General features: G+C 48.9%; 1 protein-coding gene across 1 annotated transcript; it reads left to right on the forward strand.

Annotated features, from left to right (window-relative positions):
• Positions 1 to 1,713: 1,713 nt before the first annotated feature.
• Positions 1,714 to 9,385, forward strand: BMP10 (bone morphogenetic protein 10). Its single transcript, XM_085559271.1, has 2 exons — positions 1,714 to 2,202; positions 5,368 to 9,385. Exons 1-2 carry the CDS (start codon positions 1,869 to 1,871, stop codon positions 6,309 to 6,311), a joined length of 1,278 nt encoding a protein of 425 aa, XP_085415397.1. The 5' UTR covers positions 1,714 to 1,868; the 3' UTR covers positions 6,312 to 9,385.
• Positions 9,386 to 12,232: the final 2,847 nt, after the last annotated feature.

Genomic DNA, 12,232 nt, shown 5'->3' on the forward strand with positions numbered 1-12,232 from the left:
ATTATCAGTGTGTTAAAATCATCAGCCTGCAGCTTAAGAAAACAGGAAGCTGCTTTTATACCATATGTGCTCTCTGGGTATCCTTCATCTGGCAAATCCCCAGCAGGGTCTACATGGAATAAGTCAGGAAACCCAGCACAAGCTGCTTTGTGTACAACCCCTGCACTCTGCCATTGTTCAAGGGCTTATCAAAACCAGAGCAGAAATGCAAAAATACTTGGAATGTCTGAGCAGGAATTGTGTTCCTAATGAGCCACCGAGGCAAGAAGACACTTGGGTGTGAGATCCTTGTGCTCACATTGATTTTTGCTTTACACAGTCATACCTGCAGGGTGGGAAATGGCAACAGGTTTCCCACATTCAGAAGAAGCAAAGTTGAATAAAACAAGGTTAAAATGCCATGTCAGTGTCTGCCTCTCTGACAGCCACACTTCACATGACTTTCACAAAAATATTGATATTTAAATAAAATCATGGAGGATTAATTTAAAACAGGCATGCCTTGAGCATGGATCTCATTGTTGTGGCTGTTTGTGACAGATCTGTGCAAATGACAAAGGAAGAAAATTGCAGTGATGGGGCAGCGTGTCGATGGACGTGCTCAGACAAAAAGCAGAGTCCAGAAAACCCAGCAGGTCAGTGGTTTAGTCCTTGGGTAAAGTTCTTAGTGCTTGCAAGGAAAAGCTCTGCAGCACGAGCAGAAATGCCTCTTTATCTTGAGTGCTGAACCCCTCGGGGGCAGGCGCTGAGCTCTGGCCACGCTGCCAAAACAAGAGCACTTCGGAGAGTCTGTGGGGAGCAGGGAGATTTAAGTGGACATTGTTTGTTATCCATGAACCAGACCAATTTTTGCCTGCACACTACTCACTTTTTGTTGAATTTGCACGCTAACACAAAAAGCACCACTAATTTTAGCACGTGTTTTTGCAAAGTCATTTCTGTATTCTCCAACTGTATCCCTGAGCTGTTTGAATTGGTGAGAACCTGAAATCAGAGTCACCTGTTGGCCTTTGTGTGTTTTCAATAATTTTTTATTTAGCAGTGCTGTGACTAAAGCAAGTATAACTGTGATTTGCCAAGTCACATACGAAAGATGAATGAAATAAAGATTTTCTGAGTCGTTTACAAATACTCCAGTCATGGAATCATGGAGTACCTCAAGTTGGAAGTGACCCCGGAGGATCACCAAGTCCAACTCCCTGCTCCTCAGGGGATGTGATTCTCCTTGCTCACCCTGAGCTCTTCTCTGCATCCAGGGCCTGGTGGTAGCACCACAGCTCTTCTCCCAAGCTTTGCAGAAGAACAGAATTTTTCCCAAAGAAACTCCTTCTTAATGTAAAGACCTGACTCTAAAATAGCTTTGCAAAGGGCAGAGGGAGCTGTTGTTTGCCCTTGGTGTGAAATGGGTGCATTTGGAGAGAGGCTCTGTGGGATTCTCGTGCTCGCCTGAAAGCCGCGCGGACGGAAACGGTTCACGTACAGCGGGCAAAGTCAGCTACCGGGAGGGAGAAAGGAAGGGCAGCTCCTCTCCGAGGAGAAACTTGTCCTATCTCTGAGAGTCCCTCACAGAATGTTTACAAAACGCTCATTAAGGGAGAGGGGATGGCGAGATAGCAACAAATCTGGTGAGCAGCTTCCACTGGCCGAGATAAGAGAGGCAAGGCGGCCATAGAGGAGAGCGAGATCCAATTACCGAGACCTGGTTTTGGGGAGGGGGAAGGGGAGACAGACAGGACGGATCACAAGCTTCAAGACAAGAGCTTCCAAACTTGTCATCCCTGCGTGACACAGCCCAGCGGATAAAACCGCCACCGAGCCCGCACCAGAGCCAGAGCTCCTTGAGCGCGGTTGGAGGCGCGGGCGAAGCCATGGATTCTGTCGTCCTCCAGCTCTGGGCTGTCCTCTCCCTCCTGGTTCACCTTGCAGCCTGCAGTCCCATCCTGAGCTTGGAGCACTCCTCCCTGGAGGAAGACGTGCCTCTTTTTGATGAGATCCTCTCCGAGCAAGATGGGGTTGATTTCAACACGCTGCTCCAGAACATGAAAAATGAGTTCTTGAAGACGTTGAACCTCTCCGACATCCCCCTGCACGAGTCGGCCAAGGTAGACCCGCCAGAGTACATGCTAGAGCTGTACAACAGGTTTGCCACAGACAGGACATCGATGCCTTCTGCAAACATCATCAGGAGCTTCAAGAACGAAGGTAAGAGCTGCTCATCTCTGGGAGAATGGATAGAAAGGAGCGGCCTTAGAGCCAGTGGGGAATGTCCTGAGCAGGTACAAAGCAAGAAGTGTGCTGGGGAAAAGGCCTTTGGTGAGGATGGCCTTGGAAATCAGCAGCTGTGGCAGGGCTGCCCAGACCCCAGCTCTGGTGGGAGACTTCTTTGTCCTTTGCTCTGGAGACTGTAGAGATTTGGGGGAAGGTGTGTCTTTAACATTGGGGCAGCACCAAGTGTAATTACAGTTCATCAATTTCTTTATCCCCATAGTGACAAATATAATTTGTAATCAGCTGATTGTTTTTTTAAATGGTTACCTTAAGTAATATTTGAATTTAAGGCAAGACTCATTTTTACACACTGTTCAAAGTGTATTTTCAAGTGAAATATTTTTAAATTATGAGCTTTATCAGGAACAGCATCCTGTTAATGCCTTCTCACTGTTGAACCCCATGGCATTTGTAAAGTTTTCCTCCTTTGCCATCGATGCACAGTCCAGAAAATAAACAAAAGTAAGTGAAGAGGAATTTTGGATAACCAATAGGTTTTACATTGGAGTACCAGACTATATCCTGATAAAAACAAACAAAACCTGAAGAAACCTAGTTATCCCAGAACCACAGAATACTGTGAGTTGAAAGGGACGCAAAAGGATCATCAAATCCAACTTCCAAGAGAATGGCTCACACAGGGATCAAAGACATTACCTTGGCATTATTTACCCCCTGCTCCAACCAACGGAGCAAATGCCTTTGTGCCATTTCCCTCTCTTCTTTCCTCTGTTTTTCCTTGTGCCATTTCCCTCTCTTCTTTCCTCTGTTTTTCCTTGTGCCATTTCCCTCTCTTCTTTCCTCTGTTTTTCCTTCCACATTCCCCTCAGTTCAACAAGGACAAGCTAAGGCTTCAGCACTAATATTCAATAATTTGCCAATACCTTTCTACACCAACACATTAAAAAAATAAATGTTTTTATACTAGAAACATTTTTCAACTAAACAATTCCAAGTATCCATTAATCCACATGGCAAAAGCAAGTGTTTTGATTCATGTTCAATTGCCATGGGGCACATGTGGCTGTTCAAGCTGCCATGGGGCCTCTCTCACCCTCTGTTCATTTAATTAATGAGGTTAAAGACATTATTGCTTTTTCCTCCACATTTGCAGTTTCAAAATGATGAGCTGTGAGGAGAGGCTGAGTGGAAGTCACCTGAGTTCTGCAGGGCAGTGAGATGCCAGGAGAGACTCCCAAAGCTCTGTTCTGCTCCCATCTCCTGCCAGGCCCAGGCACCCTTTACCAGCAGTGGATTTCTGCACTGTGATTTAAAGTTTCTTTACATCTCCTTTTCCCCAGTGTGGAGAAATTTGTTGGAGGGTTATGGCACAGACTGACCTTTGCCAGGTGGTGTTGGCAGCTCTCTGCTGTCCTGCTGTGCCTCTTGCAGAAATTCTGCAGCAAATGGGGAAAGCTCACCTTTAATTCCTGCCATTTCAGATTTTCTCTCTTCCAATCCAAACCAGCACGATGCAAAGCGAGACTGCTGCTGGGAGCACAGCTTCACAAATACAAGCAGTTTAAGGACTGTGTAGTTCATGGTTTTTGTGTGTCCTCAAAGTCTGGATAACTAAGAACCATTCCTTTCATGCTACAGAGCTCTTTTGATAGAGGAATTAATTGCTTGCAATGAGGACAAAGAGAAACTGGCCATGGAATTGTTTTGTTCACCTGCCTGCTGAAAACTGGCAGTAATCCCAGTTTCATTGCTATCCATTGAATCCTTTATTATAGAAATATAACAGTTGGCATGGCTGGAATTAGCTTTGTTTTAACCTGTAGACCATAAGAGTTTAGCTGTAAATTGGGCTGTAATCAGTGCTTAATACTTGAAACAAAGTTTTAAGGGAAATTTTTCTTTTCCTACGGACTCCAGATCTCCCTTCCCAATGCTCCCAGGGGTGTACTGGAAATGGAAGGAGGTCTGGCACCCTGTGGACTTCCCAGCTGGAGAGCAGAGTCACATCCTGGCTGTATGAGAGCGCTCAGGGTCTGCTCCCTCCCTGCCTCTGCACAGCGGGTCCTGCTCCCACCTTCACCAACTGGCAGGGAAATGCAAGCAGACTCTCCCCTCTTTTTATTTGTGAAGAGATGAAAATGCAAAATGAAAAAAAATAAGAAGAAGAAGAAAAGATAAAGGCAGGTGCCTCAAAGCCTCCAAACTGGAGTGAAACAGCACAAGTCACGTGCTGAAGTTCTCAACTTGCCTAAGTGCACTGGTGGAGCATGGCCAGGCCTTGTGGCTTTATCAGAGTCATTTTTTTACAAACACAGAAAAACTGGGGAGGGCAGAGATGAAGGCAGTAACAGGTCACAAACAATTTGCCTTTGCATTAATTATAGTTACGGCCCCTGTGTCCCAATCTGCAGCAAACGCACCCTCGCGAGCAGATCCTGCGCTGTGGCAAGAAATGAATGTTGCCGTGCAGACAGCAGCAGTGCAGCCCAGGTGACACCAGGTGACACCAGACTTTGTCCTTCCCACCTGTGCTGCTGCTCACCAAAGCCCACGGGGCCCGTGGTGGGGTCGCTGTGGCTGCCAGGTCGCCCAGGTGTCACCACCTGCTCTTCCTGATGCAAACCATCTTCCAAAGCAGCTTTTCCTCCCCAGGTGCTTGGCCCTTTCCGTGTGTGAGGGGTGTTTGAGCAGCAGGGAATTCCTGCTAGCACAGGAACACTGCAGCACACACATTTCTTGTGTTTGCAGATTATATGTTGTCCATTTCGTGCTGGCACCAATGAATGTTTCCCCTTGTTTGTGAAGTAATTGCTGTGCAGCAGCCTAGAAGTGATTTCTATGTCATTATTAGGCTACACATTTTTAATATGTAAACCTTCCACTTGTCAAGGAAGTCCCTGAAAACCCTGGAGCCAGAAGGAGGATCACTGAATCCATGTCTGTAGCATGTCTGGGACCTTGTAGTCCTTACACATCTGAAATAACCCCAGCCCTTTTTCCAAGTACAGCTGTGGGAAGTGCTGAAGAAACAATTTCCTGGAGCTGTCCAGGTGAATCCCAGCATGCTGGATGCCCCTCAGTGCGTGTGTTTGTGGACGCATTGACTCTCCTAAAACATTTGTTTTTTGTCCCTTCCAGACTTGGATTCCCACCCTGTAGGCGTGACGGGAACTCGGAAATACCCGCTGCTGTTCAACGTTTCCATCCCTCACCACGAGGAGATCACCATGGCCGAGCTGAGGCTCTACACCCTGGTGGAGAGGGACCAGAGGCTCTACGAAGGGCTCGACAGGAAGGTCACCATCTTCGAAGTGCTGGAGAACATCCACGTGGGGGCTGGGGAAGAGAGGAAGCTGGTGGCCCTGGCCTCCAGGCACATCTACGGCACGAGCAGCGAGTGGGAGAGCTTCGAGGTGACCGAGGCCATCCGGCGCTGGCGCAGGGCAGGGCTGACCACGCACCGGCTGGAAGTTCACATCGAGAGCAGGGAGGGGGAGGAGCAGAACGGGGAAGGGAAACTCGATATCGACATCAACTCCGAGGCCAAGCACCTGCCCCTGTTGGTTGTGTACTCTGACGACCAAAGCAACGACAGAAAGGAGGAGAAGGAAGAGCTGAATGAGATGATCGACCACGAGCAGTTCCTGGGCCTGGAGAACCTGGAGGTTGGCAATTTCCACGACCAGCCCGGGGAGGAGGCGCTGCTCCAGATGCGCTCCAACATCATTTACGACTCCACCGCCCGCATCCGGAGGAACGCCAAAGGCAACTACTGCAAAAAGACCCCGCTCTACATCGACTTCAAGGAGATCGGCTGGGACTCCTGGATCATCGCCCCGGCGGGCTACGAAGCTTACGAGTGCCATGGGGTGTGCGCCTACCCCTTGACAGAGCACGTCACGCCAACCAAGCACGCCATAGTCAAGACTTTGGTTCACCTGAAGAACCCCCAGAAAGCCTCCAAGGCCTGCTGCGTGCCCACCAAACTCGACCCCATCTCTATCCTCTACTTGGATGCAGGGGTGGTCACCTACAAGTTCAAGTACGAGGGCATGGTGGTGTCAGAGTGCGGCTGCAGATAGTAGGAGGGAACGCGCGCGCGGGGAGGGCACGGGGGGGTGAGTATTTAATGATTCAGTCTGTAAATTTGTACATTTGGGATTTCCTATTTAATGAGGTTATTTAATGAGGCCTGTACAGATAATTGTATGTTTCCTGCCACGGGGAATGGGCACGTCGTGTAGGGATTGTATATTTTGTTCCTTTGCTTCCTTCTCGCTGCTCTTCGCTGTCCAGATCGGAGTTTCTCCTCCTGCCAGGGCATGGAGCTGATCACTGGATTGTTTGGGAGGGCTCTCGGTGCCAAAGGGCACATCCAAATTCATGGAAATAAAGGCATATTTTTGTACTTTATCAATGTTGATTGGCATCTCCAGGGCTTTCCAGAGCTGTTAAAGATATGAGAGTGATGGGCAATCACACCTAGATTGTTCAGTGTTCTGTAATCCTTCATAAAGATCTTTACATGCTCATTTTTTTCTTAATCTATCTCTGTAGATCTTATGTCCTGATCATTCTCAAGCTCCTGAATCACTAAGGCACAAAGAAGGTGGTTTGTTTTCCTTTTTTCTTCACTTTCTTCACTCTTTCCCCGTTTCAGTCAAAGGCAACTGGCAGGGATGATTTGGCATCTGGAGCAGAAGGGCACCATTCCCTTTCCACCTTTCTTAGGAAAGCAGATGGTCCAGGAGCAGTGCCAGGCAAGGGCCAAGGTGAGAAATTCCCCCTGGGCAGGTTTATTACAAGATCACTCTGAGGCAGCTCTGGCTTTGCTGCTCTCAAGGGCCAGAGCTTTAGGTGGCAGAAGGAAGTGCAATAAATTCCCTGAACCCTTGGAATTGTACCAGCTAAAATTGTCCTTGAAATTGCTCCCAGCTAAGAAGCAGTGCCCGTTCCCAGCCAGTAAATCCCAGGAGATGCAGCTGCACAATCCGACTGGAAGGGCCCAGCAGTGCCAGGCCAGCAGAGCCCGTGGTGCCAGTGGGACACGAGCATCTTCCCCTCTGTAAGTGCAGAACTGTCCCTTCACAGGGGTATTCCTCCCCCCAGGCTCCAGAGATGGAGTCACATGCCATGTTTCCACCACTCTTCTGCAACAAATCGTGGTGATAAGGAGGTGTCGGGGCTGAGAAACAATAGACCCGTCACTTTATTTATACTAAGCTGCAAATTTGTCAGATTCTTGGGAAAGTGTAAGTGATGTTGACTCTTTTAGCCTGTACCAGAGCCTACCGTACTGTCCCTGCATCTGTTTTACACTTTTAAGGGAAAGTTATCTTCCCTGGAAGTGATAAGGGTCTTTGAAAGAATCACTCCAACACTTCATGGGAATGAACACCCAAGACTTTATCACACACCAACTAAGCCAAATTTCACCCATTTTCACACATGCTCTTCTGCGCTTCCCATAATTTATTTACCTATTTATTGACTGCCTGCCTTTGTAATATAATGTAGAATACAGAATGTTTTATTTTTTGTGCGTGAGTGTAATCCCACTCGGATAAAACTGATCCTACTCTACATGGAATCTCTCTGTTGAGTTGTGTGGCACAGAGAGTGAGGCTGCTCACTTTTTTACCTCCCCTGGATACTCGTAAATTCTACTTGAAATCCCCCTTGCTTGCAGAGCTGCTCCCTCACTGCAGTGATTTCAGTGGAGTTCTGGAGTATGGTCTCATCCAATTTACAGCTCCTCTTGCGGGGCTATCACAGCTCTAAGTGCTCAGCTGTGTCGTTTATTGTAGAGTTCTGCAGTCTCCAGATAGTGGCCCGCACGCTGGGCTGTGATATTGCTTTATTGCTCACCCTGTGGGTGAGTGACAGCCCTGACAGACCTTGGCCACTCTGCAATGGGAGCCCGTGGCTCATGGCACGCTGGAGGAATTCGGGAGAGGTGTGACATTTGCTCTGCTGACATCGGCTGCAGCAGCCAACGGCTGAAGTGTGACCACACAGGCCCTTTCAAAACTATCCACGATTCTTATGAAGCCATTTGCCAAGACAAGCCATTCACCTTGTTAGGAGTGATAATCCAGCATTAGGGAGATAATCCGACATTTGCTTTTATCATCTCATTTCTGCGGGCGCTGCCGTGGCAGAGATGTGCCCTCCCTGCTTTCCCCGTCCTTCCCTGACTGCACCAACGGCTCTCAGCAGGCTGCAGGGAAAGCTGTGCCTCAAAACCAATAAAAAACCCCCTGCAATCCCCACAAAAATGTGAAGTGTCACTAAATTCTCACGGGAGCACATGGCAGGGCAGAGCAGGGCCTGCACACTGTGTCTGTCGGAGATTCACTCTGTCCTCGGCTGGCAGAGATTTGCTGGAGCACAGCAGAGTCTGAGGAGCGTTCAGGTACACAGCAAACACAGGCCACGTGTCATTTGATCAGCTGCACGGGTGAACTTCTACAAGATCAGTGAAATTGTCAATAAATACCAACGGTGGTCCTTCAGAATTAGGGGGCAGGCAGCCTGTTGATGTAACTTCTCTTCCTAAAGAAATGAGGACTGTCCTGCTGATGGAGGAGGATTTCAGCCTGAGATTGAGGTGAAGGAGTAAAGCTGTGTCTCTGTGCTGTTCTGGGAGAAAACTGAGCATCTCTTGAATCCTTCAGCTGCACCTGAGATCAGAACTGCTGGGAGTGGTGTTTCATTTATCAGGGGTGTCTGTCAGGACTCCACAGCTGCTTCATGAGCAAAATCCTCCCTTTGCCCTTTTCAACATAACTCTGAAAAGGCATTTCTTGGATGTTCATGCAGTTCCATGACAGAGATCAGAGTAAAAAAACAGGAGGGCAGTTATTTCCTAAGGAGCTTTCCCCAAGCAGCAAATCAAGGCTGTTTCTGCAAGTTCAGAGGTGCTTGGCTTTAAAGCCCCTGTCCAAGTAGACACAACACACAAATAACAGGGTGAGGGTGTGACAAGAGCCAGGGCTCCCAAGCTGGCAGTCCCAGGAATCCCTGAAAAAAATGTTCCACTGCATGTTTTCATTTTCTTTGTTTCTATGTTCCTTCCACCCATCCATCCATCCACATTAGTACTGTGACTTCTGTTTCTAAAAGATTTTATTTGTCACATTAAATTTTGGTGTGCATTGATTCTCCTTTCATTTCTGATCTATTTTATCTCAGCATATTAGCAGATGTTCGACTTTAATCTTCAATTCAATCTTAATTTTAGAAAGCTTTGGGAAAATATGGCTTCATGGTGGGAGTATCCATCCATCCACCCATCCATCCATCTCTGAATTATTGTTAGCCACTGAAGCAACCCTGTCTTGCCAAAATCATCAGCATCAGTAGGATTTTTGCTGTCATCTCTTTCTAGCTGAACATGGATAAAAATGGTGAGCAGCTGTGCAGCCCCTTTTTTGCTGGATGCTGTATAAAATTCCAGGCAGTGCTTTCAGGCAAAGGGGTGGGAGAAAAACAAATAATCCCAGAGAGGAAGAGGCTGGAGAGCAGCTCAGTGAGGGAGCTGAGGGAAGAGCTTTGGTCTTGGATTGCTGCTCTTAAATCCACACACACACACACAGAGCCTCCAGAAGAGCTTGGACCTGGACACATCCTCCTCTGTGCTGGGGCCGGGCAGGAACGGTGACAGCCGTGTCTCCTGGGCCACCTGGACACATCCTCCTCTGTGCTGGGGCCGGGCAGGAACGGTGACAGCCGTGTCTCCTGGGCCACCTGAACACATCCTCCTCTGTGCTGGGGCTGGGCAGGAACGGTGACAGCCGTGTCTCCTGGGCCACCTGGACACATCCTCCTCTGTGCTGGGGCTGGGCAGGAACGGTGACAGCCGTGTCTCCTGGGCCACCTGGACACATCCTCTGTGCTGGGGCTGGGCAGGAACGGTGACAGCCGTGTCTCCTGGGCCACCTGAACACATCCTCCTCTTCTCTGCTGGGGCTGGGCAGGAACGGTGACAGCCGTGTCTCCTGGGCCACCTGGACACATCCTCCTCCTCTGTGCTGGGGCTGGGCAGGAACGGTGACAGCCGTGTCTCCTGGGCCACCTGAACACATCCTCCTCTTCTCTGCTGGGGCTGGGCAGGAACAGTGACAGCCGTGTCTCCTGGGCCAACACTCAGCACCCAGGGCAGATTTCACCAAGCACTTGGAGGGCTGAGGTTCCCTCAGGGGATCCCCATCTCGGAGCTCTCTGCACGTGGGCTACAATTCCTCAAATCGATTTTTCCCCAGAGCCTGCCTGGGTGGGACCCCGGCTCCAGGCTCACTCTGCAGTGCAGCTGATGGAGGAGACACATTCCCACCTTCTGGAGGGTCTGACAGCTCAGGGTGGTTCTCCTGGCCCTGCCCTGCTCTGGGCTCTTTGGGGTGCTCTGAGAGCCTGCTCAGCCAGGAGAGCAGGGCACCCCTCTCCCTGGCTCTGCCCAGCCCATCTCGGGGTGCCCAAATGCCAATCTTGGGGGGAAAATCGCATTCCTCGATGTTGTGGACACATCTCTTTCCACACCTCTGTGCCCTGCCAGGTGAGCAGCACCCTCTAAAGGCGTGAGGTGAACCTCCCCAAAACCGAGCTCACTCTGGAAAAAACATCCAAAGCAGTAGCCAGAACCTATCCCAAATTTCTCCTCCCCAAAGCTGCTGCACTGCCCTTCTGAGACTGCTCAGAGAGCAAAGCGATCCAGAGCCTGCAGCCGTGCAGAATTACCAAAGGATTTGGTAATTCGGAATTACCAAAGGATTTGATTACCAAAAGGTGATTTTTGACAGCCCCAGGCAGGTTGGTGCCTGGGTTACCCACAGCACGATGGCAGAGCTGAGTTTAGGATTTTCTGTGACATAACATTGAACCAAAGCCCTGCAAAATCTACTGGGATTTTAGAGAGGGGGGAAAAACTAAAAAAAAAAAAAAAAAAAAAGGCACTTGAACATCTGCTTCAAACATTTGAAAAACTACAGTCCAGTGTTAATTTAAACTTCCTTACAACCCAGTTCAACATTTGGAGTGCAAACACTGTTAATAGGATGGGAACCGGGGTGGTGGTGGCCTGCTTACTATATTGGGAAACAAAACCAGAACAAAACCAGCCTGAGATAGAGCTTTTGTTTATGTTGCTGACCCATCTGTCTTCATTAATGCATTATTTACAGGAAAAGTTAAAAAATTAGCTTCTGCTCCCTCTTCAAGTGCAGCAGCAACAAATAAAGGCTGAATGCTTCATTTGCCCTGGACTAAAAATGGAAATTCTTATCAGCACCCCTTGAAGAAGGGGTTTATGATGTGGAGAGGATTGTTGTTGGGTATTAGTGCCTCTGGCCACAGCTGGGTGTTTCCAGGCAGGGCAGCCAGGGAGGTGCTGTGTCACAGAAAGCACAAAACATCCCCCTCACCTTACCCAAACTCCTGCTTTGTGGCTAAAAGCAGAAATGCTGCGGTGCTTGCCCTGTACTCACCCTGCAGGATCCTGGTGTGATTCTCCTGGGTGTCGGAAGGGTTGGGGTGAGCCCTGGCGTGGCCCAGGCATCACCCAGGTGTCTCTGGCCCTGAGGAGATGTTCAGTGCAAGTCTGTTCCCAGCACAATCTGATCCACCTCCTGCTCAGCATTCCCCGGGCTTAGCAGGACCTTTATTGTATTTTTGAAGTAAAGACAGGCAATAGGAGGGATAAAAGCAATCAAAAAGGCTGCAATAAAGGAAATTGTAGGAGAGGAATGGATTTCCGTGGCACAGAGCAATGCTTCCTGAGCAGGAGGGTGTTGGCTTGTTCCCTATCTCCCAGTATTTTGTTTTCTGTGATGACCAACAGAGACAACACGCCGTGTTTTAGTGTAGCTGGGCAGCTGGGGCAGCATTTATTCAATATTAACATTAAGGAGCATTCAAAATTAGCATTACGAGGAAGTTGAAGGGATGAGGGCTGAGGGATGCTCCCTGCAGCTCCCCAGACAATGTCCTTCAGCTCTGTGTGACTGAG

This window comes from Lonchura striata, chromosome 22 (genome assembly GCF_050655825.1).
Source record: "Lonchura striata isolate lonStrDom1 chromosome 22, ASM5065582v1, whole genome shotgun sequence".
Taxonomy (NCBI): domain Eukaryota; kingdom Metazoa; phylum Chordata; class Aves; order Passeriformes; family Estrildidae; genus Lonchura; species Lonchura striata.

Bases quoted from the DNA above. Each gene is read 5' to 3' on its own strand.
- BMP10 (XM_085559271.1), top strand. From the start codon at position 1,869: ATGGATTCTGTCGTCCTCCAGCTCTGGGCTGTCCTCTCCCTCCTGGTT. The intron at 2,203-5,367 runs GTAAGAGCTGCT...TGTCCCTTCCAG, and splicing joins CAGGAGCTTCAAGAACGAAG to ACTTGGATTCCCACCCTGTA.